Below are 23394 nucleotides of genomic sequence, written 5' to 3' on the forward strand. Positions count from 1 at the left end.
CAGTGAACCCCTGACAGGGAAGGAATATGGTCAGTGGTGGAAAAAACACTCAATTGTCATACTTTAGTGAAAGTAAAGATACCTTAATAGAAAATGGCTGAAAGTCACCCAGTAAAATACTTACTTGAGTAAAAGTATTTGGTTTGAAATGTAAGTAAAAGTATAAATCATTTCAAAAACAGATGGCACAATGTTATGGTTTTTATTTATTTATTGAAGCCAGGGACACACACATACATCATTTACATTTGTGTTTAGTGAGTCAGTAGGGATGACCAGGGATGTTCTTTTGACAAGTGCGTGAATTGGACCATTTTCCTGTACTTTTGGGTGTCAGGAAAACGTATGGTGTAAAACTTTTTTTTAGGAAGGTCGTGAAGTAAATGTAAACGTTGGCAAAAAAATAAATGCTAAGGATACTCCGAAAACTTCGTAAGAAGTACTTTAAAGTATTTTTACATTAGTGTAAGACCACTGAGTTACAACAGGCACAAATACAGTAAAGAGAATGTGGCAGATATAACACGACGTGGTCTCTATTGTTTAAAATAGGGATTGCTGAAAATAGACCAACATGGGATGACTTGCTGCTTTACAAAAAACGTCACGTTGACGTACCAATCTGAGCTCACGCGAGGACTGCGATTTCATTGCCAGTGTGCGACAGAGACGGCGAAGATGGCGTCGCAGGAGACCGAAGCTTCTCCGCAAACCAACGGCGAGGTAAAATGAATGAAATTGTATGACTGTCTTCAATTTGTGACTGTACTAATAGTGACACGTGGTTAACTCGAGAGGAGTGAGTGGCACTGTAGATACTGTTGAAGTGTGATCACTTCACACGAGCCTCTGACGTTGTCAATGCCGGTCGGTTTAAAAACGACCCCCTGCCTTTCACGATGCGTTTATTACAGCATCTTGCAAGGTAGCTGTTATTTTCTGATACACCAACAGAACAGTTGACAAACATATTTCTAAACAAAATAATGAGGTCTGTACTTGGGGAAACAGATACACGTCATGACGGTATATTATTGGGTTAGCCGGCTTTAAACTAGTTAACGTTAGCGAGTTATTATTAGCTGGCTAACTAGTTAGCTACAAGTGGCTAGCTAGACTGACAATGCTATTTGGTCGGCGTATGTAGCTATCTCACGTTAGCAGATTAATTTGTCAAACAACCTTAATCTCACGGCTTTCTTCAATGGACTAACGCTATTCCTTGCCTGACTAGACTAGTCTGCTGCCTATCATTATTGACTGGGTGCGAAACGAATTACAGCCCGATCACAACTCGATGTGCTTTCTAGATTTGGGGTAGTTAGCTAGTTATGGATGTTACATCTTGTTATTAGCTAACAAGCAGATCCGACCTGCTTGTTTACAACTGCATTTGGGTCAGACAGGCTTCCTGTGTAGATTAAGACACAGCGGAGTTGGCGCAAAATATGGGTTGGAAACCTACTGTACCTCAATCCAGGGATGAGAAATGTGTTGAATTATCGCATTATACACCGAGAAGATTGAATGACAAATCCTTTTTCCTAAACTGGTCTCAAAGCGTTTCGTATTATTCTGTATGTAAATCCGAGACACTCCATTTAGTATGATATGTTACCATGTATGGTATGTATTAATTTGGGGATGTCTATCACCCATTTCGCATGATATGTTAAGAATTTGTTATGAATTCTAGCTAGGCGGCTAACGTCGGCGTTATCTAGAAGGGTTAAGGTAACATACTAAGTACTTGCAAAGTTGTTTAAGTTGCAATTCGCTAAAATGCTGAAGTTGTCCACGATGAGAAGTTGCTAGACATTCTTATTATGTGCCCATCCATCCACCCCGACCAACCACCATCATATTCTTTTGAGTGTCCCAGATTTCGTTTTTTTTTTAACTGCCCATTTCATCCTCATGGTAGGTAGCAGAAGCCACATTAGCCATTTTGGAATTGCAGATTCAGACAATCAGCTCTTGTTCAACGGAATTGCCTTTCCATAATGGATGCTGTGGCTATCCCTGGCTATTTTATCCCTGAGACGCCAGCTAAACTACACAGGAAGCCTGTCTGACCCTAGTTCAACTGTAAGCAAGTGGGTCGGATCTGCTGGTTAGTTATTAACTAGCTAGCCACTTAATGTCCAAGCTCCATGAGTTCCTTTTGCAAATTTGAGGAACATTTACCTGTGTGACAATTTTGGTTTAGGCAGAGGAAAAATGTGTACTAATTTACACCTGACATGGTTATGCTTAGGTAGAAAACCGTGTTTTGCTGGTAAATCAATAATCTTTTCTTATAGTGATCATGGAAACTGCACATTTTTGGTTAAAATGTTCTACTGTCGACAGAACAAAATACGCCAGACATGGGCAAATTTGTCTAACCACATTTCCATCCACATTTTATATGTGAGTAAAATCGCGACAGCGTTCCATTTTTTGAATGCTAACAGACTAGGGATGTTAACCTGACCCGACATCCTCTTCCCAATTAATGTTTTTGTTTTTTCTGGTAATCTTGGTCTCTGGCTCCCTGAGTCATTTGTGTCTTATTTCATCAAACAGTTTGCTTAAAGCAACAGGCAAAGCTATAGTTGATTTTATTAAAACACATGGGGTGTGTCTATAAATGTAGACCAATCGATTGGTCGAAAGAACAGACCACTTTCGGTCAACCAAGATTTTATTTTTGTCGGGGACAGCCCTAATGCAATGGATTATAACTGGGAGTGTCTCCCTCTCTCATAGGAACCAGTTTGGTCCTATCTCAGATACTGTCACTCATCTCACCAATGAGGAATGCTATAGGAGCCATGGCAGCAGCTCTCTTCTGATTCCCCCATGAAAGATTGACATATAAGGGCTGTCTTGTTGGTGGTTTTGAACGCTTGTAGTCTGCGTCCAATTGGCAGAATTTAATGAGTACGTTAAATGTAACCCCAGTTGAAAATGTGAGTTGTAATGATTTGCTGCTTCAGATGACCTGGCCTCCTCCAAATTGAGGTGGTTAGGGTTGAGTCAGACCGCAGAGTGAAGGAAAACCAGCCAACAAGTTCTCAGCATATGTGGGAACTCCAAGACTGTTGGAAAACCTTTCCAGGTGGTTGAGAGAGTGCCAAGAGTGTGAAAATGGTGGCTATTTGAAGAATTTCAGATCTAAAATATATTTTGATTTGTTTTACACTTCATAGGTTACTACATGATTCCATATGTGTTTTTTCATAATTTTGTTGTCTTCAGTAGAGATAGAGATGCTATAAAAAGCCAACTGACATTTACTCCTGACCTGTTGCACCCTCGACAACCACTGTGATTATTATTATTTGACCCTGCTGGTCATTTATGAACATTTGAACATCTTGGCCATGTTCTGTTATTATCTCCACCCGGCACAGCCAGAAGAGGACTGGCCACCCCTCATAGCCTGGTTCCTCTCTAGGTTTCTTCCTAGGTTCTGGCCTTTCTAGGGAGTTTTTCCTAGCTACCGTGCTTCTACACCTGCATTGCTTGCTGTTTGAGGTTTTAGGCTGGGTTTCTGTACAGCACTTTGTGACATCAGCTGATGTAAGAAGGGCTTTATAAATACATTTGATTGAGTCACTATTATTCTACAATGTAGAAAATAGTAAAAATAAAAACCCTTGAATGAGTAGGTGTTCTTAAACTTTTGACCGGTAGTGTATATATTTGCTCCCATCTCAGTGAACTAATCCATTGCGGAGGCCTAGACTAAAAGGCAATTTTTGCTTGATCTGAAAATGTGGTCGGATGTTCCATATGGAGGGTGTGACGCAATTGTGGAGCCTCCAGAGGCCAAATCGATCTCCGTACCGCATTGCCATGAGCCTCCCAAATTTTGTAACAATGAGGAGGGTTCTGTATCACTCAGCGTTGACATGATTGGTTGACGGTAGGTGGGAACGGTACATCCTGTAGAAAACTCACTCACTTCCTTGTCAACAGCTGTCCACTGCTCCACGAAGCGCAAGATGTATGAATGCCCTGACCTGTGCAGAGGCCGTTTCACAATAAATGCTGCATGGCCAATGAAAATGTTGGATTGACCTTGTGTCCAGATGCACAATACTTCTTTCCAGAATGGGCGCTCTCCCGCCAGTTTGTGCACATTCATTGTTTCATAACTTCAGTGAATTGTTTGCGTTTGTTAGTGAATATCTATTCCTCATTACATATATCACCAGTAGTACATTTACTGTTAATTCCTATAATTTCAAATCTACAATGTTTGTTTATTTAGTTACATAAATATCTGTTAATGTATTCAATAATATTCCAGTCATCATTGTCGGAGTGGACACATTGTTTGCAGAGTGCACAACCTATCCTACACTTGTGAAAAACAAGTGGATAGAATTTTGATTAACCAAATGACAATGATTTTGAGAAGACGTTATTATAAATAAAATGTAACTGTTTCACAAATGTGCCTATGAAAACCATAACTGGCACACAGATCGGTAGAAATGGTCAAATAAATTGGCATTCCACATAAGGTTGCTGAGTCTTTGTGTAGCCTGTTACTGGCAACTTCAGGAGAGTAAAGTCAAAATCTGCAAAAGCCAGCAGGAGGAGAATATTTGGGTCAGGTTTTTCTTCTTCTGGTTATCTAGATCTCTGGCGCTCTCTTGAGTCATTAGTCTTATTTCATCAAACCGTAACCTCAATGCATATAGTTGATTTTATTAAAACACATAGGGTGTGTCTGTATATGGAAATTACACATTTAAACATTTCGAAAGAACTGATGACTTTCGGTGAACCAAGATTAGGTAAGTGACTCACCTAATTCATTGGAGATTCTTGAAATGAGTCCCAGACTGGATAACCCCAAAGTGACACTTCCAGTCACCGGTGTTGGGTCTTCTCATTTGTCTTGCTCTCGTTCTACTGTCGACAGAACAAAATACGCCAGATACAGGTAAAACATTTTTGTCTAACCACATTTCCATCTACAGTTTTTATGTGAGTAAAATCATGACAGCTCTAATGGAAACGGGAAGTTCTGTTACAATTTTATAAATGCCGACAGACAACGGATGTTAACCATTAATTGGTTAGCCACCTAAAATACATTTGTCCGGTAATGCTTATCGGTCTATAGGTCCATTTGCATAATTGAGTGGAATTAAATTGGTGCGTGTGCATGACAAAAATCGAAAATACATATATTTTTTTTATCACACATGCACAGCATATGGGGGCTAGTTTGCGAAGCGGAATATCCTATCACCTGTCACACACAGTGCAGGAGAATAGCTCCTCAAAAAGCCTGTACTGAAGTGAAATGTGCTTTTGTAAGCACAGTAATTGCTCAACAAATAACAACTCTAAATGAGCGTCCGGTCGTATATTTGTTTGAAACCTCAATGTTTTACTTTATTGAGTCATTTCTTACCTTACTTCAAAGTAGCCTTGCGAAAATCCATTCATAGAAACGTGGGGGCAATTATTTTGTATAGACTTCCTCATGCCATTAATGAAAATGTCTCTCCTGTTCTATTGGTTTTCATATCAACTTTCTTTTGTTGTCCAGAAGCCAAAGTCACAATCCTAGTCCTGTTAGAAACTCATCCTAGTTGTTGCTATTAGATTCCCCCTCTAAGTTTCTAATGGAGATTTTCATCAAATCTAATTTTATTGGTCACATGCACATGTTTAGCAGATGGTATTGCGGGTGTAGTGAAATGCTTGTGTTTCTAGCTCCAACAGTGCAGTAATATTTAACAATTTCACAACAATACACACACATTTAAAGGAATGGAGTTAAGAATATAGTAATATTTGGACAAGCAATGTCGGAGCGGCATAGACTAAAATGAAGTAGAATAGAATACAGTATATACATATGAGATGAGTAATGCAACATTTGTAAACGTTTATTAAAGTGACTTGTTCCAGTTATTTAAGTGGCCAGTGATTTCAAGTCTATGTATATAGGGCAGCAGCCTCTAAGGTGCAGGGTTGAGTAACCAGATGGTAGCCGGCTAGTGATGGCTATTTAAGCCTGATGGCCTGAAGATAGAAGTTGTTTTTCAGTCTCTGGTTCCCAGCTTTGATGCACCTGTACTGACCTCGCCTTCTGGGGTGAACAGGCAGTGGCTCGGGTGGTTGTTGTCCTTGATGATATTTTTGGCCTTCCTTTGACATCGGGTTCTGTAGGTGTCCTGGGGGGCAGGTAGTTTTGCCCCGGTGATGCATTGGGCAGACGGCACCACCTTCTGGAGAGCCCTGCGGTTGAGGGTTGAGGGCGGTGCAGTTGCCATACCAGGTGGTGATACACCACGACAGGATGCTCTCAATTGTGCATCTGTAAAAGTTTGAGGGTTTTAGTTGTTAAGCCAAATTTTGGCGCTGTTGCACCTTCACAACACTCTCTGTCTGGGTGGACCATTTCAGTTTGTCAGTGATGTGTGTGCCGAGGAACTTGAAGCTTTCCACCTTCTCCACTGTGGTCCCGTCGATGTGGATAGGGGGTGTCCTTCCTCTGCTGTTTCCTTAAGTCCATGATCAGCTCCTTTGTTTTGTTGAAGTTGGATGAGATGTTATTTTACTGGCACCACCCTCCCAGGGCCCTCACCTCCTCCATGGAAGGCTGTCTCGTCATTGTTGGTAATCAGGCCTACCACTGTTGTGTCGTCAGCAAACTTGATGATTGAGTTGGAGGCGTGCGTGGCCACGCAGTCATAAGTGAACAGGGAGTACAGGAGGGGGCTGAACACACCCTTGTGGGGCCCCTGTGTTGAGGATCAGCGAAGTGGAAGTGATGTTTCCTTCCTACATCACCTGGGGACGGCCCGTCAGGAAGTTCAGGACCCAGTTGCACTGTGTGGGGTTCAGACCCAGGGCCCCAAGCTTAGTGATGAGCTTGGGAGGGTACTATGGTGTTGAAAGCTGAGCTATAGTCAATGAACAATATTCTTACGTAGGTATTCCTCTTGTCCAGATGGGATAGGGCAGTGCGATGGCGATTGGATCATCTGTAGATCTATTAGGGTGGTAAGCAAATAGGGTGTCAGGTAAGCTAGAGGTGATATGATCCTTCACTAGTCTCTCAAAGCACTTCATGATGACAAAAGTGAGTGCTACGGGCCGATTGTCATTTAGTTCAGTTACCTTTGTTCCTGTACCCAAGAAGGCAATGGTGGACATTTTGAAGTATGTGGGGACAGCAGACTGCGATAGGGAGAGATTGAATATGTCTGTAAACACTCCAGCCAGCTGGTCTGCGCATGCTCTGAGGACACGGCTAGGGATGTCTGGGCCGGCTACCTTGTGAGGGTTAACACACTTAAATGTCATCTATGTCACATGGAACTACTGGCTTTAGGTGTGCTGTTTAGAACAGTGTTTTCCCAATTCCCGCAACTTTGTTTTTTGGCAAATGTTTTTAAAATGACGTTTTATTAGCTGGCTTCGTTACAGGAGTTGCATGTTCAGTAATAGGCTATAGCCTTTTGACTAAGACGACAGGCATGCTATTGTTGATGAAAAATGTCCAGTCCTTGTATGCATGCATGGTATCTGAGAGGAAGAGGCTACGCAATAGGTTTCACTTTCGCCAAAATCTGTCAAAAGTAAGCCCAATGCGCGGCTTTGCTTGTCGCCTGGCTTCCCACCTTGGGACGACTTCCTTTGTTAGGGCTGAGACTAAGCGTCTTGTCATTCTATGAAGATCTCTTATTATTTTATGTCGGTCACGTCATTTTACTGTTTGGAAAAAATGTAACCGTTGGTTGACCGGTTAATGAGGGTCAGTTAGTCGGCAGCAAAATTGACCGACATTTTGCATCCCTACAACAGGCAATTTGTTCGTTCAACATTGTGGGATCTTTTTGTGTCGGTAAAATGTTTTATGCAATAAATGGAGGTGGATATCAAAGTAAACTTGGAGCCACGCGATGATATGTGGTCGTCCCACTACGACTCGGAAAACCATGCGTTTTATTCAGCTACAGATTAAATCAATTGATGAACTTCACAGGGTGGTGAAAGTGCAAGGTGATAAGCTTGATGCTCCTTTTCAATAAATATCGAGGGTCTTATTCTGGTGACATGATGGTTGATGCTTGGCTGCCGTTTTGATATTTTTGAAATCTCGCTCTTTTGTCCATAATAATCTCATTTATGTAGGCTATACACGCACTGTATCTGTGAGCGGTTGGCTATTGCACACATGCCAATACCAGATTGGGCACATTCACTATATAACACAACATTTAGAGTTGAAGACGTGATGGAAACTCATTTAACTTGTATTATTTTAGACAGTACATGGGAATTGAACAGCAAAAGTCATGTGCACTATGTCATCACGCACAGATTTTTGTCCAAAACTAGTCAGTTTAATGGAAATGTCGCTGTGGGAAAATGCACATTTTGTTTAGGCAGAGTTTAGAATATTCGCATGAAAATCTGTCACCTAGCTAGTGAAATGGATGATGCGGTTTTTTATTTTTTATTTTTTACATTTTTGCAACCTACACTCTCCTTTATCAGTGAACTGTTGTCTAGAGGGCATCCACCAAGATAAGATTGGGCAAGTTTGCTATTGATAGCAACAGTTTTTGTGACAACCAATGGAAATGCAATGGAATCCCATTGAACTTCAGTTTTTTTATTCAGTACATGGAAACTTATGCGGAAAATGTGCTATTTATTTGCACTATGCTATGTCATCAGGCACAGCTTTTCATCCGTAACAAGCCAGTTTGATGGAAAAACCTGTATCTTTTTAGTCTATAATTAGCTAGTGGAAGGCAACCTATTTTAGGATTCCCTGATTGATCTATTGTGTGTGTAGGTGAGCAGCAATGGAGCTGTTGCAGCCGTGGATGGCCAGGCTGTACAGACTGCTGCTGGGGACCCTGCACAGCAACAGCCGGCTCCACCACCCAATGCATGGTCGGTCATAAAAGGAGTCCTCTTCAGGTGGGTCAGAGATGTATACACTGATACACATGTACACACTGATATGAAAACAATAGACAGCCCCTGTTTACATGAATGTGGGATGTGTTTTTAACCTCTCTAGGGGGTGTGGGACGCTACCGTCCCACCTGGCCAACATCCAGTGAAATTGCAGAGTGCCAAATTCAAAAACAGAAATACCCATCATAGAAATTCATGAAACATACAAGTGTTATACATCGGTTTAAAGATTAACTTCTTGTTAATCCAACCACGGTGTCAGATTTCAAAAATACTTTATGGCGAAAGCAAACCATGCGATTATCTGAGAACAGCGCCCAGCAGACAAATCATTACAAACAGTAACCAGCAAAGTAGAGGAGTAACAAAAGTCAGAAATAGCGATAAAATGTATTACTTACCTTTTGATGATCTTCATATGGTTACACTCCCAAGACTCCATGTTACGCAAATGTTCATTTTGTTCGATAAAGTCCCTCTTTATATTCAAAAACCTCCGTTTTGTTGGTACGTTTTGTTCAGTAATTCCATTGGAACAAAGCGCGGTCACAGCAGACAGACGAAAAATCTAAAAAGTACCATAAAAGTTTGTAGAAACATGTCAAACGATGTTTATAATCAATCCTCAGGTTGTTTTTGTCATAAATAATCGATCATATTTCAACCGGACAATAGCTTCGTCAATAGAAAAGGAAAAACAAGAAAGGCACGCTCCACGCGCAGGACTCATGTCTGGAAATTTCCACTGTCCTCTCATTGAAAGTGGTGTTTGTCCCTCATTTTTCAGAGTAAAAGCCTGAAACAATGCCTAAAGACTGGCCACATGTTGTGAAAGCCATAGGGATCGTGAACAGCGTCATAAGTCTTTGTATGGTGGATAGGCTTTCAATGGAAAAACAGCCGTTTCAAAATAATAGCACTCCCTGGATGGATTTTCCTCAGGTTTTCGCCTGCCATATCAGTTCTGTTATACTCACAGACATTATTTTAACAGTTTTGGAAACTTTAGTGTTTTCTATCCAAATCTACCAATTATATGCATATCCTAGCTTCTGGGCCTGAGTAGCAGGCAGTTTACTTTAGGCACGCTTTTCATCCAAAATTCCGAATGCTGCCCCCTACCCAAGTGAGGTTAAGTAGTATGCCCTAATTTGACTGGGATAATGGCCTTCTCCCACATTCACCTAGAGTGGTCTGCTAGTTTAGGTCTGTTAGAATCAGGGTGGAGCTCAGTCCCATTACAGCTCTACTGACCCGCAGTCAATTAATTTACAGTGCCTAATAGATTCAAATGCAGGCTTTGTATTGTGGTGTCATATCAGGGGATTGTTGCCAGAAACAAATTGCACTCATTAGAGGGAAACCAGTTCACACTTCAAGACACAGGGTTTAAAGTGATAGGGAGGCAACCTTGGTTGTTGATACAATGACTAAAGACCTTCATTCAAGTCATGCACACCAGCAGCATTTAATTAAATGAATCTCGGAGGTGTCTTGTCTTAAAGGTGTGATTTTGTTTAACTTTCAGTGTTTACTAGATGATAATAAATGTTCTCAACTTATTGGAATCACTCTACACTCTGCTGGTATTCTCATGAGTGGAGACAGAAACAGAGTGCTTGGGCCAGCGAGGGATTAGAACGACATTAAGGCGCATTAATGAGTATCAGGAGAGTTGGGTCCTATCATAGAAGCAGTACAGTGTGAGAGTTTCGTATTGTTGCAACACATTCCCCTAGAGTATTTCAGTCAACTGATACTTGAAGCTCAAAACAAGATGTCAAACTTGGAAGAAGTCCCCGTTGTTGTGAGCCTGACAGTGGTAGCTCGATGGGATACAAGACCATCAGATTAGGCAACAGGGTTCAATCCTTTCCAACGTCTGATGCTATATATATATATATATTTATATATATATATAACAACCGCTTGTCTTTATCGCAACCTTTTTGTTTGACACACATACTTACTTTACGGTAGATGCTAAGTGGGATCGTTGGTACTACTCTAACTTTTACCTAACATTAACCCTTTCCTTAACTGGTTTAAATTTAAACTTCAATGGGGTGATGTCAGTTGGGTGGTCTCAATCATAGAAGTATAATTATGTTTCTATGGTCCCAAGCATCCCACTTAGTAAAATGTGTAGTGTAAAGGGATTTTTCTAAATGTTGAATTGGTTTCTATTAGACAATGCTGACTTTCTCTTCCCTTGTCCTCATCCTCTGCAGGATCTTTGTCATCTGGGCCATCAGCAGCTGGTTCCGCAGGTCCTCTACTCCAGACCCCAGTACCCCAGCAGGGGCACCGCATTTACCCAGCAGAAACCTTTTCCCCAAGGAAAGCCTCATGGTACGCCAGCCTTTTCGCACCGTTCTCCATAAGCAATTAACCCCAGGTCATGTGACTGTATTGACTTCCTGGTTGACCTTTGGTCTGTGCCTGCTGCTCAGTGTAGGTTCTCTGGGTGAACTGCGTGAACAGCTGGTGTCCGTTGACAAGCTTGGTCCTGGCTCGCTTGTTGACTTGCGCTCAGTAATTTAGTGCACACTGCCGGACAAAGGAGCTGTGCCACAGCAAACAACCACCCAAAGTAGTACCATATGGGAAAATCAATAGGAGAACATGAAGGAAAATGGAAATAAATGATAACCTGTTTTTCCTTCTGTCCTCAGGACCTGTATGTGTACATCTCCCAGGACGAGGTGTTCTCTGACTTCAACGACACACAGTCCCTGTTCTGGTTCCATAGAGACCTGGTCTACGGAGACTGGAACACTGGAGAAGAGGGGGACGGCTGCTATGAGCACTCACTGGATCTGGACATCCAAGAGGTGAGGGGGGGAGACTGGGGAGGGGGATGTAAGAGTAGGATATCCATTTTCTAATCTCTCTATGATTCTATGTGCTACAGAAGGTTCAAATGAATGGTTCTCTCTACATCCACGTGTATTTCACGAAGACCGGATTCCACCCAGACCCCAAACGCAAGGGCCAGTATCGTCGGCTAGCGACAGTCCATGCCACGCGAAGTAAGTAACTGACACACACCCCCTACTCTGGTGCATGCATGACCTTTTCAAACTAGTATGTAAGTGGTTTGACTCATGTTTTCTTCTTTGACTCTTTCAGTGCTGAACAAGTTCAAACGCAGGAAGTTCGTCAAGACTAAGAACCTGCTGACGGGGGAGACCGAGACCGACCCGGAGATGATCAAGGTCAGCTGTGTTTACCATGATTCATAGACCCCATTCCTTTTTCAGTCAGTAGACCCAGTCCACGCAGTATTGATTGACTGCCATTCCTCTTCTCCCATCCCCCTCCCCCCCCCCCCCCCCAGCGAGCGGAGAGTCACGGCCCAGTGGAGATCATCTCCCACTGGCATCCCAACCTCACCATCAACATGGTGGACGACCATACAGCCTGGGTCAAGGGCTCGGTCCCCCCTCCACTGGACCAACGTAAGCTCTACCCACCTACTCTCACACTTCTCAGCGGGTTATACCAGAGCATGTACTAGGAGGGTTGAGATCTACTGCTTCTTTACAAAAATCTAACTAAAGGTGAAATACCTTTTTAGTTACTGCTCTATTCTGTCTCATTTTCTCAACCCATTATTTTTACCCTCCCCAACCCTACAGATGTGAAGTTTGACGCGGTGAGCGGCGACTACTATCCTATCGTCTACTTCAACGACTACTGGAACTTACAGAAAGACTACTACCCCATCAATGAGACCCTGCAGTCGCTGCCTCTGCGCCTGTCCTACTGCCCGCTGTCCCTGTGGCGCTGGCAGCTCTACGCTGCCCAGAACGCCCGCTCACCATGGAACTTCCTGCCAGAGGACACCTACGAGCAGTCTGACGAGGACCAGGACTCTGTCAAGGTCAGGGGTTAGAGGTCATAGGCTGGGGTAGGGTGTAAATAGAGGAGATATAGATCTCGGTTTTGCTTTTGCTCCTCCAATGTAGCATATCTTAGAATCAGACTGGTCCCGGAGTCTAGACTCCATGTTGTTTCCCTGGTAACAATTGCTAAGGAACTGTGTTGTCTCTGTAGGTGGCCCTGCTGGAAACCAATCCATACCTCCTAGGCGTGACCATCGTAGTCTCCATTGTACACAGCATCTTCGAGTTCCTGGCATTTAAGAATGGTGAGCTCACTGTGCTTCTGTTTCCACAGCTTAACTGCCTATTAGCAGACCACTTTTGGATTGTATGTATTCTACGGTGTGGAAGAATGTTGTTTCTATACTCGTCGCTCTCTCGGTGTGTGTGTGTGTGTGTGTGTGTGTGTGTGTGTGTGTGTGTGTGTGTGTGTGTCAGACATCCAGTTCTGGAACAGCAGGCAGTCTATGGAGGGTCTCTCTGTGCGCTCCATCATCTTTGGGGTGTTCCAGTCCCTGGTGGTGCTGCTCTACATCCTGGACAATGAGACCAACTTCGTGGTGCAGGTCAGTGGGATTTCATTTATTTCAAAAAGGATTAAATAAAGACTTGTCACCGGACCCTTTGTAATGTCACTCATCACGGCAGGTTCTGTATGCATGTCATTCATGATCATTGTACTATAGCAGAGTGGTCCCTTTACTAATCCCTATCTTGCGTTCCATAACATCCAGGTCAGCGTGTTCATCGGCCTGCTCATCGACTTCTGGAAGATCACCAAGGTCATGGACGTCAAGGTGAGATGGAAGACGGGTATTTCAATGTGTTTTGGTTGCAAAAATGAATCCCCGTTAACTAATCCAGATGGGTCTCTCCCCAGTTGGACAGAGAGAACAAATTGTTCGGGATCCTCCCACGCTTATCAATAAAAGACAAGTCAACGTACGTGCAGTCCTCCACCAAAGTCTTCGACGACGTAAGGAAACGTGTCAACGCGGCACCACATACTATCTTTATTTACCGCTCGCATGGAAAATCTCGTACTGATGTTTTTTGTCCTGTCCTCTTCCCTCTGTGCAGATGGCCTTCAAGTACCTGTCATGGCTGCTGTACCCTCTGTTCGGGTGCTATGCCGTCTACAGTGTGTTGTACCAAGAGCACAAAGGCTGGTACTCGTTCGTACTGGGCATGCTCTATGGCTTCTTGTTAACCTTTGGTGAGTCACTGGTGGTCATTGTTCAGAAGTGTGATATATTTTGTCAGATTTATATCAGGAATTCCTAGTTTTCTGGTCTTGGAAAATCATCCTTTCCTCCCTCGTTTTCTATGCTGTGATGATCACATCGCTAAATATCTGTTGGGCAGTCCAGGACAAGTGGCAGTCTATGCTGTCTTAATCCTCATTTACATAGTCTAATCCTTTTTGACAGTCTGTCCTTGTCATTCTCTCCTAAAATGACTTTTTTAAATTCATTGACATTCTAAGCGATATTCGACCCTAAATGACACTGTCGGAGACGGACTAAGTGACGCTGCTCATTATTGTTTCTATGATCTGATGCGTCGTCGTGTCTGCTTTGTGGTTGGCTCAGGTTTCATCACGATGACGCCACAGCTGTTCATCAACTATAAGATGAAGTCTGTGGCCCACCTCCCATGGAGGATGCTCACCTACAAGGCACTGAACACCTTCATCGACGACCTGTTCGCCTTTGTCATCAAGATGCCCATGATGTACAGGATAGGATGTCTCAGAGACGGTACGTTATCACTCACTGTTATCACTCACCACGCACTCACTCACTGCAATGACTATCCCGTTGATATTAAAAAACCCTAGTTCCCTTAGGTATTTTAACGGTACACGGGCCGCACTGTGGGCCCAAAAGAATGGATAAAAAAATAAAATACAAAATAAAACACTAGGCCTGTAGGGAAAGGGGAATACCTAGTCAGTTGTACAACTGAATGCATTCAACTGAAATGTGTCTACCTCAGTTAACCCAACCCCTCTGAATCAGAGAGGAGCAGGGGGGGCTGCCTTCATCGACATCCACGTCATCGGCTGTAGGCTATGCATACGCGGCGTTGTATGCCTCTTGAGTACACCGGCGCTGAAAAAAAACGAACTAATTTCAGGCTGTTCCGTTATAACGACTACAGTGGTTCATCATTTAAAAAGTTGCATTATAGTAAACGGTATGCTGGGAAACGTGTCAGTGAGTCGCAGTTTTGGCCGTTAATGCTCATTTGAACCACCAGAGGGAGTCTGAGCATATCTACGCCGTCTAGTCTTTATGTCATTCTTTTATTAATGAAAACAGAGATACTGTATACTACTTTCCATTGGATATACAGTATATACTGTACATCATGCCCTATTATAAGGTGGCTTTGATTATGATGTGGATTATAATACATTTACATTTTGTAGGGGGTTGATGCATTTTTATTAGGGAAAATCAGGTCTGTGATATTGAGTTAGACATTTCGAACTTTAGTCTTGTCAGGTGAACTGTTATCTTTTGGTCTGATAATTTCGTTCAAGCATTTTATTTATAAAAATAAGTTTAAAAAGGAGCCTTGAATAATTAAACAATAAATGAACTGCAACATGTTGGCTAAAGCAATTGCAATCACGGTGGAATGGGACTGTTTGTAATCTGGGCTGTACTACTATTGTATTTGTTGTGTTCCAAATGGTCTGAATTTAAGTTAATGAATTCCCTGCTACCAATCGCCAGATATCTTAATTCTTATTAGCCAATGCCCATCACGTGATTGGGGTCCTTCTCACAGGCATCGAAGCTTTGAGTGAGGCCACAAGACAGACGATGCATCCGTCTGTCTTCAGAAATAGGGAAGACAAAGACTCATCAACAAGCATGGGTTGTTTAATATTAGAACAATTGTCTTTGGCTGCTGGACAACAAAAGAAAGTTCAGAACATGAGAGAAATAAATACTGGTTTCAATTGCATATGAGGAAGTGTTTATAAAAGAATCCCCTTAACATTCCTATGGTCAGAACGTGGCAAGACATGCCTCATAAATAGTCTAATGCTGTGTTTGAATACCCATACTAATATACAACGTACTAAACTCAGCAAAAAAAGAAACGTCCCTTTTCAGGACCCTGTCTTTCAAAGATAATTTGTAAAAATCCAAATAACTTCACAGATCTTCAATTGTAAAGGGTTTAAACACTGTTTCCCATGCTTGTTCAATGAACCATAAACAATTAATGAACATGTACCTGTGGAACGGTCGTTAAGACACTAACAGCTTACAGACGGTAGGCAATTAAGGTCACAGTTATGAACTTAGGACACTAAAGAGGCCTTTCTACTGACTCTGAAAAACACCAAAAGAAAGATGCCCAGGGTCCCTGCTCATCTGCGTGAACGTGCCTTAGGCATGCTGCAAAGATCGGTACAGGATCGGTACATCCGAACATCACACCTGCGGGACAGGTACAGGATGACAACAACAACTGCCCGAGTTACACCAGGAACGCACAATCCCTCCATCAGTGCTCAGACTGTCCACAATAGGCTGAGAGAGGCTGGACTGAGGGCTTGTAGGCCTGTTGTAAGGCAGGTCCTCACCAGACATCACCGGCAACAACGTCGCCTATGGGCACAAACCCACCGTCGCTGGACCAGACAGGACTGCCAAAAAGTGCTCTTCACTGACGAGTCGCGGTTTTGTCTCGACATCCGGGCATACTAACTATACCCATACTATGACCAATAAGCATACTATATACTCAATTCACGTCACAAATAGTGCAGTGGTATGATTATTCGAAGACGGCTAACATGTTGACTGCCTCCGCTCCGATGGCAAGGTGGGCTCCTCCCTCCTGCACCCCCGCTCCGTGCGACCCCCCCCAGGCACTCCGGCCCCCTTTTCTCTATCAGAATGAACAGTGACTCAAGTATGTCAACAGAATCAAGCCATTAGATAATAATGTTCCTACATTATATTTGTCAAACATGACTGGCATTTAGCCTATTGTGGCAGACCAGGGGGTTTGGTCAAGACCTTTACACAGAGTATGATTAGCTCGGTTTCAAGGGTGTTTATTTAAATAATAAATCAAAAGAAAAGGATAGGTCTCCCCCATGAGACCCTCTCCGGGATACCGTCTTCTGGGCTCGGGGGTCTTGCTGTATCATGTCGGGCACAAAAACTCAACTCCCTCCTTTTACCTCAGGCACCGTCTCCAACTATACGGAAGTCACCTTTCTTCCCCCGGTCCCTCTCTTTGTGCCCTTCTGGCAGCTTTATGGGACTCATACAGCTGGTGAGCAATCAGCCCTTGATTACTCACCAACCACATTCAGCCCCAATTAGTCCTGGCTGGAGAGCCCGTCGAGACCTGGCACGTCCAGCAGAGGGAGCCATCGCCTCGTGGTGTAGACTCCGTCCCCGTGGTGGCTGACCTGCTGTACGCCACACTATATATATATATATATATATATGTCATTAAAAGTCTCATTAAAGTTTGTCTACATTCTCAGGCGCCTTGTGTCAGCATCGGTCTGGACAGGTTGTAGCCAATAAGCATAGGCTATCACCTACACTTTTAACATGTACGCTCATTATTTATGTACATTTACAAACACTTGTTTTTCATAAGAATAGCTGTTTTTTTCCCTTTGGTTTTCAAATCATTTTAATTGGCGGCGTTGGTGCCCTGGGAGATTGGGAAGTTTTTGAAGGCCGAATGGCCATGACCCTAAAATCATGAAATGCCAGGCTATACAAACATTTTAAGTCCCTAAAAATAGAACTCAACTCAGCAAGTCTATTGTCCTGCTGATGGCCCATCAAGTTTGGATGGCTTCTTTTGTATCCCAATAATAGGTTAGGCTGCCGAACGATTTACACCTGGTCCGCAGATGAGGCATTGCCAGCTGTGAATTCTACAGCATGCTTCAGACAACCCAGGTGAATGTACATCAAATGTTGCAATGGTAGAACATTTGATAACTACAATTTTCGCCTGACACGATCACTTTGCCTACTCTTAATTCTCGCCTTTTATATGTTGGCATGCATAACCTTATTTAACCTATTCTGATATGTTGATAGGCATTGCAATGAATCATACAGTATTATGTCGGTTGAAAGAGGAATGTTGATCATATTACCGTTATATCAACAACTTTCTAAATCGCTTTTGTATGCACCCCAAATGGATAACTTGAAATAACATAGGTTGATATACATAATCAAAAGCAAAACGTGATCATTAGCCTAGTGGTATTTTAGGCATACCATGTCAATTAGGCCTGATGTAAAATCATTGTCAAGAGAGGATTTTGCATGTAGGTGTAGATTATTTATGGGTTGATAATTCTATGGCAGGAAGTAGAGATTGCTTAACCAACGTGAGTCGAGGTGTAACCTAAACATGTGTGAACATCATTGGAAAGGCAAAGGCGCAACGCTCACTGACGATGAAAAATGATTAGTTTTATTAAGACATTTTAAAATGTTGACGTTTCTGCCTCCAGTGGATAATCAAAGTGAACAGAAGTTTATATAGGGCAGGGGTGCTCAACTCTTACCCTACGAGGTTCGGAGCCTGCTGGTTTTCTGTTCTACCTGATAATTAATTAATTGCACACACCTGGTGTTCCAGGTTCAAAATCAGTCCCTGATTGGAGAGGAAAAATGTGTCATGGGGAAGACAGTTAGGGATAGCTGGTGGTGCTAATGAGAGATGTGGTAGACCATACAGGTTGGTACTCAGGGTGTGGTGTACTATGGTCAATGTCTCCACCTAGTGATAAAATACAGAAGTGGAACCAGTAAAACAATTGGAAAACTTGGCAAGCTTTTTTCAACTACAGTAGGTGAAATTGATATCAAATCAAATGTATTTATAAAGCCCTTCTTACATCAGCTGATATATCAAAGTGCTGTACAGAAACCCAGCCTAAAACCCAAACAGCAAGCAATGCAGGTGTAGTAGCATGGTGGCTAGGAAAAACTCCCTAGAAAGGCCGAAACCTAGAGAGGAACCAGGCTATGAGGGGTGGCCAGTCCTCTTCTGGCTGTACCGGGTGGAGATTATAACAGAACATGGCCAAGATGTTCAAATGTTCATAGATGACCAGTATGGTCAAATAATAGTAATCACAGTGAACAGGTCAGGGTTCCATAGCCGTAGGCAGAACAGTTGAAACTGGAGGAGCAGCAGCACGGCCAGGTGGACTGGGGACAACAAGGAGTCGTCATGCCAGGTAGTCCTGAGGCATGGTCCTAGGGCTCAGGTCCTCCGAGAGAGAGAAAGAAAGAGAGAATTAGAGAGAGCATACTTAAATTCACACAGGACACCGGATAAGACAGAATAAATACTCCAGATATAACAGACTGACCCTAGCCCCCCGCTACAAACCACTGGAGGCTGAGACGGGAGGGGTCAGGAGACACTGTGGCCCCATCCAACGATACCCCAGGACAGGGCCAAACAGGCAGGATATAACCCCACCCACTTTGCCAAAGCACAGCCCCAACACCACCGTCATTGTAAATAAGAATTTGTTCTTAACTGACTTGCCTAAAATAAAGGTTTAAAAAAAAAATTGTTATAAAAAATTGCCTAAATAAAAAAAAACATTACATAAAAATATTTACTTGCTCAGGTCTTAAACCTTTTTTCATCCATATCATTGCTGGACTCATTCAGTTTGTTGTTCACATCAGCAAAGAAGGACTCCATGTTTGAGAAACTCACTTTTATATAGCGGGGCTGTCAGTCTTTCCACACTGTGGTAAATAAAGCCCGTTTGTAATCGGAGAATTCTTCCGGTAGGTTTTTCACAGGAGAGAAACCAAAAGCATAATTGCGTTCTAACTCCCCCTTGTGACTGTGTGACGGAATGACACAATTTACCACAATCTGCCACCATCTATGATCTACCACAAAGTGTCGCTCAAAACTTTTAATTGAGCAACCACTGTAGAGCCTATGCGCACGTTGTAAACAAAATTCAAATCTCCAATTTGGGAACATTTTGGCTTCCTAGTAGATTATAACAGCAATGGACAGAAGGAGTGTATCGCCACTATTCGATGAGAATAACCTATGCAGCTGCCAACACCTCAAACACAAAAAACGTCAACACAACTTGGTCTCCCCTCTGCATTCATGCAGCCCTTTACAGCGGATTCTGATCGGGCCAAAGAAATTCCAAGAGCGAGCGGTATGTTTATAGCCGCGGATATGCACCATGTATTGCGCTTACTACAGATCAGGGATGGGCAACCCCAGTCCTCGAGGACCGGTGTCACACTTTCCTCCATCTATATCAAACACAGCTGATTAAACTAATTGCATTCTAAACTGAAGATCATGATTAGTTGATTATTGGAGTCAGGTGTGTTAGCTGGGGCAAAAGTGTGACTCCAATCAGGCCCAGAGGACTGGAGTTACCCATCACTGCTACAGAGAGCTACTTAAAGAAACATTTCACCCCAAAAACATCTATTGGTATTTGTTTCGTTAGTCTATTGTTGATATAGTCCCACATTTTTTTGCATGTTAGCAATCACGTTTAAGATAACTTTCAAAATACAGCCTGTATGATGCGTTTGCCTCCCTCGTGACAGCGAAGAGAGAAATTACGTTTTAAAGTTAATTTCCTGCAATTCTACACATTTTGCCATGGGGTGGAAAGAAGATTTAGCCATTTTTATAACTCATTTCATGCTATTCTAGTAATTTTGCCATGCGGCCGAGAGAAAATGGCAGTTTTACAGCTAATTTCCTGCAGTTCTACACATTTTGCCATAGGGTTGAGGCAAATGTTTGGAGGTTTTAATATGCAAACTGATCATCAATGGGCCTCACCCCGGTCAGTAATTCGACCATGCTTACTACAAGTTTAGTTAGCTGGCCGCTAGACAAACTTCTGATGCACAACCACATTTGGAAATTGCACCTTGTGTATTCTATTATTCTAACTCAACAGTAAGTTGAGACCCAGACTGAGTTGGTCCACGAGTCTACAAAATGGTCTGCAGGCCCATCCCTGGTTTACATGAAGGGGAGGAGACAGGTTAAAGAAGGATTTTCAAGCCTTGAGACATGGATTGTGTAGCTGTGCCATTCAGAGGAGGTGTGGGCAAGATAAAGATTGAAGTGCCTTTGAACAGGTTATGGTAGCGGTATCAAGAACTGCAGCGCTGCTGGGTTTGTCATGCTCAACAGTTTCCTGTGTGTATCAAGAAATGTCCACCACCCAAAGGATATCCAGCCAACTTGACACAACTGTGGGAAGCATTGGCGTCAACATGGGCCAGCATCCCTGTGGAACGCTTTCGACACCTTGTAGAGTTCATGCCCCGACGAATTAAGGCTGTTCTGAGGGCAAAAGGTGGGGTGCAACTCAATATTAGGAAGGTGTCCTTAATGTTTTGTACACTCAGTGCACAATGTCTGAGCCATGTTTACATATTGATGTCACATGCATATTGCACTTAATTTTAGTGTTGTTGAGTAATTGTTTTAATTTATTAAATGCAACATGTTGGTACTCATGATGGTGCTCTCTTCAGGTATTATCTGACTCATGATCATACATGGAATCAGGAATACCAACACAATTGTTACTACAGTAATTGTTAACATTTCATTTTCCGCTGTACCGAAACGGAACCGTGATCCCCGAAACAGCGATATGTACCAAACTGTGGGTTTTGGTGAACGTTAGTTAACTGTAATAACTCTGTTTCCCTCCCACAGACGTAGTATTCTTTGTATACCTGTACCAGCGCTGGATCTACAGGGTGGATCCCAACCGGATGAACGAATTTGGTACCAGCGGAGCGGAACCCACTGGAGTGGACCCTAACAAGGACAGCACAGCACAGGGGGAGGTCGCAGCCGCAGGGGAGGTCGCAGCCGCAGGGGAGGTCGCAGCCATAACAGAAAAAGCAAAGGATGAGAAGAAGAACGATTAACCACGACCAACTTATCCACCTTTCTCGCCCTCGCTCCTGGGGTGAAGAGGACCTGTGGAAACCAGGCAGAGTGAAATGGTATTTGCCAGAGAAAAGGAGTCATTGTATTCTGTCATGGACACCGCTACAAATTTCAGTCTAACTCTCCCTCTTCTTTGTGTGGGGGATCTGCAGCGAATCGTAATTAATGTGGACTTCCTATTTTTTTTCTTTTTTAGTTCAAGTGAAGTAAAACAAATGTGATGTACTGTATTCTTTATATTTTGGGTAACAGTAATGATTTGGAGGCCAGGTTGTGAATGTGGGAGGTCCAGTTGAGGGTGGAAGGTTGCATCACACATCTCCGTATTTTCATATCTTTGCGCAGACTGTGGATTTCTTGTGATTTCTTTAAAAAAAAAATCATTCCATGTGTGAACGCAATGTCTCATGGTGGGGTAATTGGAAATTGGTGAGTAGTGCTGGAGGAAACAGGAAGGGTCCAGAGCCAAGTGTGACGTGAAGGGAACCAAGATGCACAACCTGTCCAACACTACCCACGAAAGACAGTCTACCCTACATTTTAAACAAATGGTCGATGTTCCAAACTTGAACAGCAACAAAAAACAGCCTTGTAGGTATTAATAGAAATATATTAATATTATTAATGATGGCTTGATTTCTGTTTTTCAGTCACTTGAATTTATTTTGTATGTTCTGAAACTACAATCTTGGGTTGTAATGTTAATAATACTGATGTCAAAATGTCTAGTAATAGCTGATTTAAGTATTTTTGCCTGGACTTTTCAATTGTTCTACTACATTCACACTCCAAGCAGGACTACATTGACATACACTTGAGTCTACAAAACATTAAGAACACCTAAGACATTAACGCCCTCAGAATAGCCTCAATTCGTCTGGGCATGGATACTACAAGGTATCGAAAGCATTCACCAGGGGTGCTGGCCAATGCTTACTCCAATGCATCCCACAGTTGTCAAGTTGGCTGGATGTCCTTTGGGTTGTGGACCATTCTTGATACACACGGAAAACTGTTGAGCGTGAAAAACCCAGCAGCATTGCAGTTCTTGACACAAACTGATGCAGCTGGCACCTGCTACCATAACCCGTTCAAAGGCACATATCTTTTTGTCTTGCCCCTTTACCTTCTGAATGGCACACATACGCAATCCATGGCAAGGCTTAAAAATCCTTTAACAGTTATCAAAACGTCATGCCAGGGTAAGCCTACGCTATACATCAGCCCCTTTTCGCCCCAATTTCAATCTTGTCTCGTCGTTGCAACTCGGGAAGAGGCGAAGGTCGAGTCATGCGTCCTCCGGAATAAGACCCGCCAAACCGCACTTAACACCCACACCAATGTGTTGGAGGAAACGCTGTTCAACTGACGACCAGCGTCAGCCTGCAGGCGCCCGGCCCACCACAAGGAGTCGCTAGAGCACAATGAGCCAAGTAAAGCCCCCGCCAAACTAGAGGTTGACCGATAATTAGAGGCATGGTGGATTAATTAGGGGCCGATTTCAAGTTTTCATAACAATCGGTTATCGGCCTTTTTGGACACCAATTATGGCCGA

General features: G+C 43.0%; 1 protein-coding gene across 1 annotated transcript; it reads left to right on the forward strand.

Annotated features, from left to right (window-relative positions):
- Positions 1-613: 613 nt before the first annotated feature.
- On the forward strand, positions 614-22565 carry LOC123729239 (putative lipid scramblase CLPTM1). Its single transcript, XM_045703520.2, has 15 exons — positions 614-723; positions 8825-8952; positions 11184-11304; positions 11628-11786; positions 11867-11984; positions 12085-12170; positions 12293-12413; positions 12594-12838; positions 13012-13105; positions 13278-13405; positions 13574-13636; positions 13720-13815; positions 13920-14055; positions 14432-14599; positions 21600-22565. The coding sequence occupies exons 1-15, from the start codon at positions 679-681 to the stop codon at positions 21815-21817; spliced, it is 1926 nt and encodes a 641-aa protein (XP_045559476.1). The 5' UTR covers positions 614-678; the 3' UTR covers positions 21818-22565.
- Positions 22566-23394: the final 829 nt, after the last annotated feature.

The sequence above is a fragment of the Salmo salar genome, chromosome 20, assembly GCF_965601325.2.
Source record: "Salmo salar chromosome 20, fSalSal1, whole genome shotgun sequence".
Classification (NCBI taxonomy): Eukaryota; Metazoa; Chordata; class Actinopteri; order Salmoniformes; family Salmonidae; genus Salmo; species Salmo salar.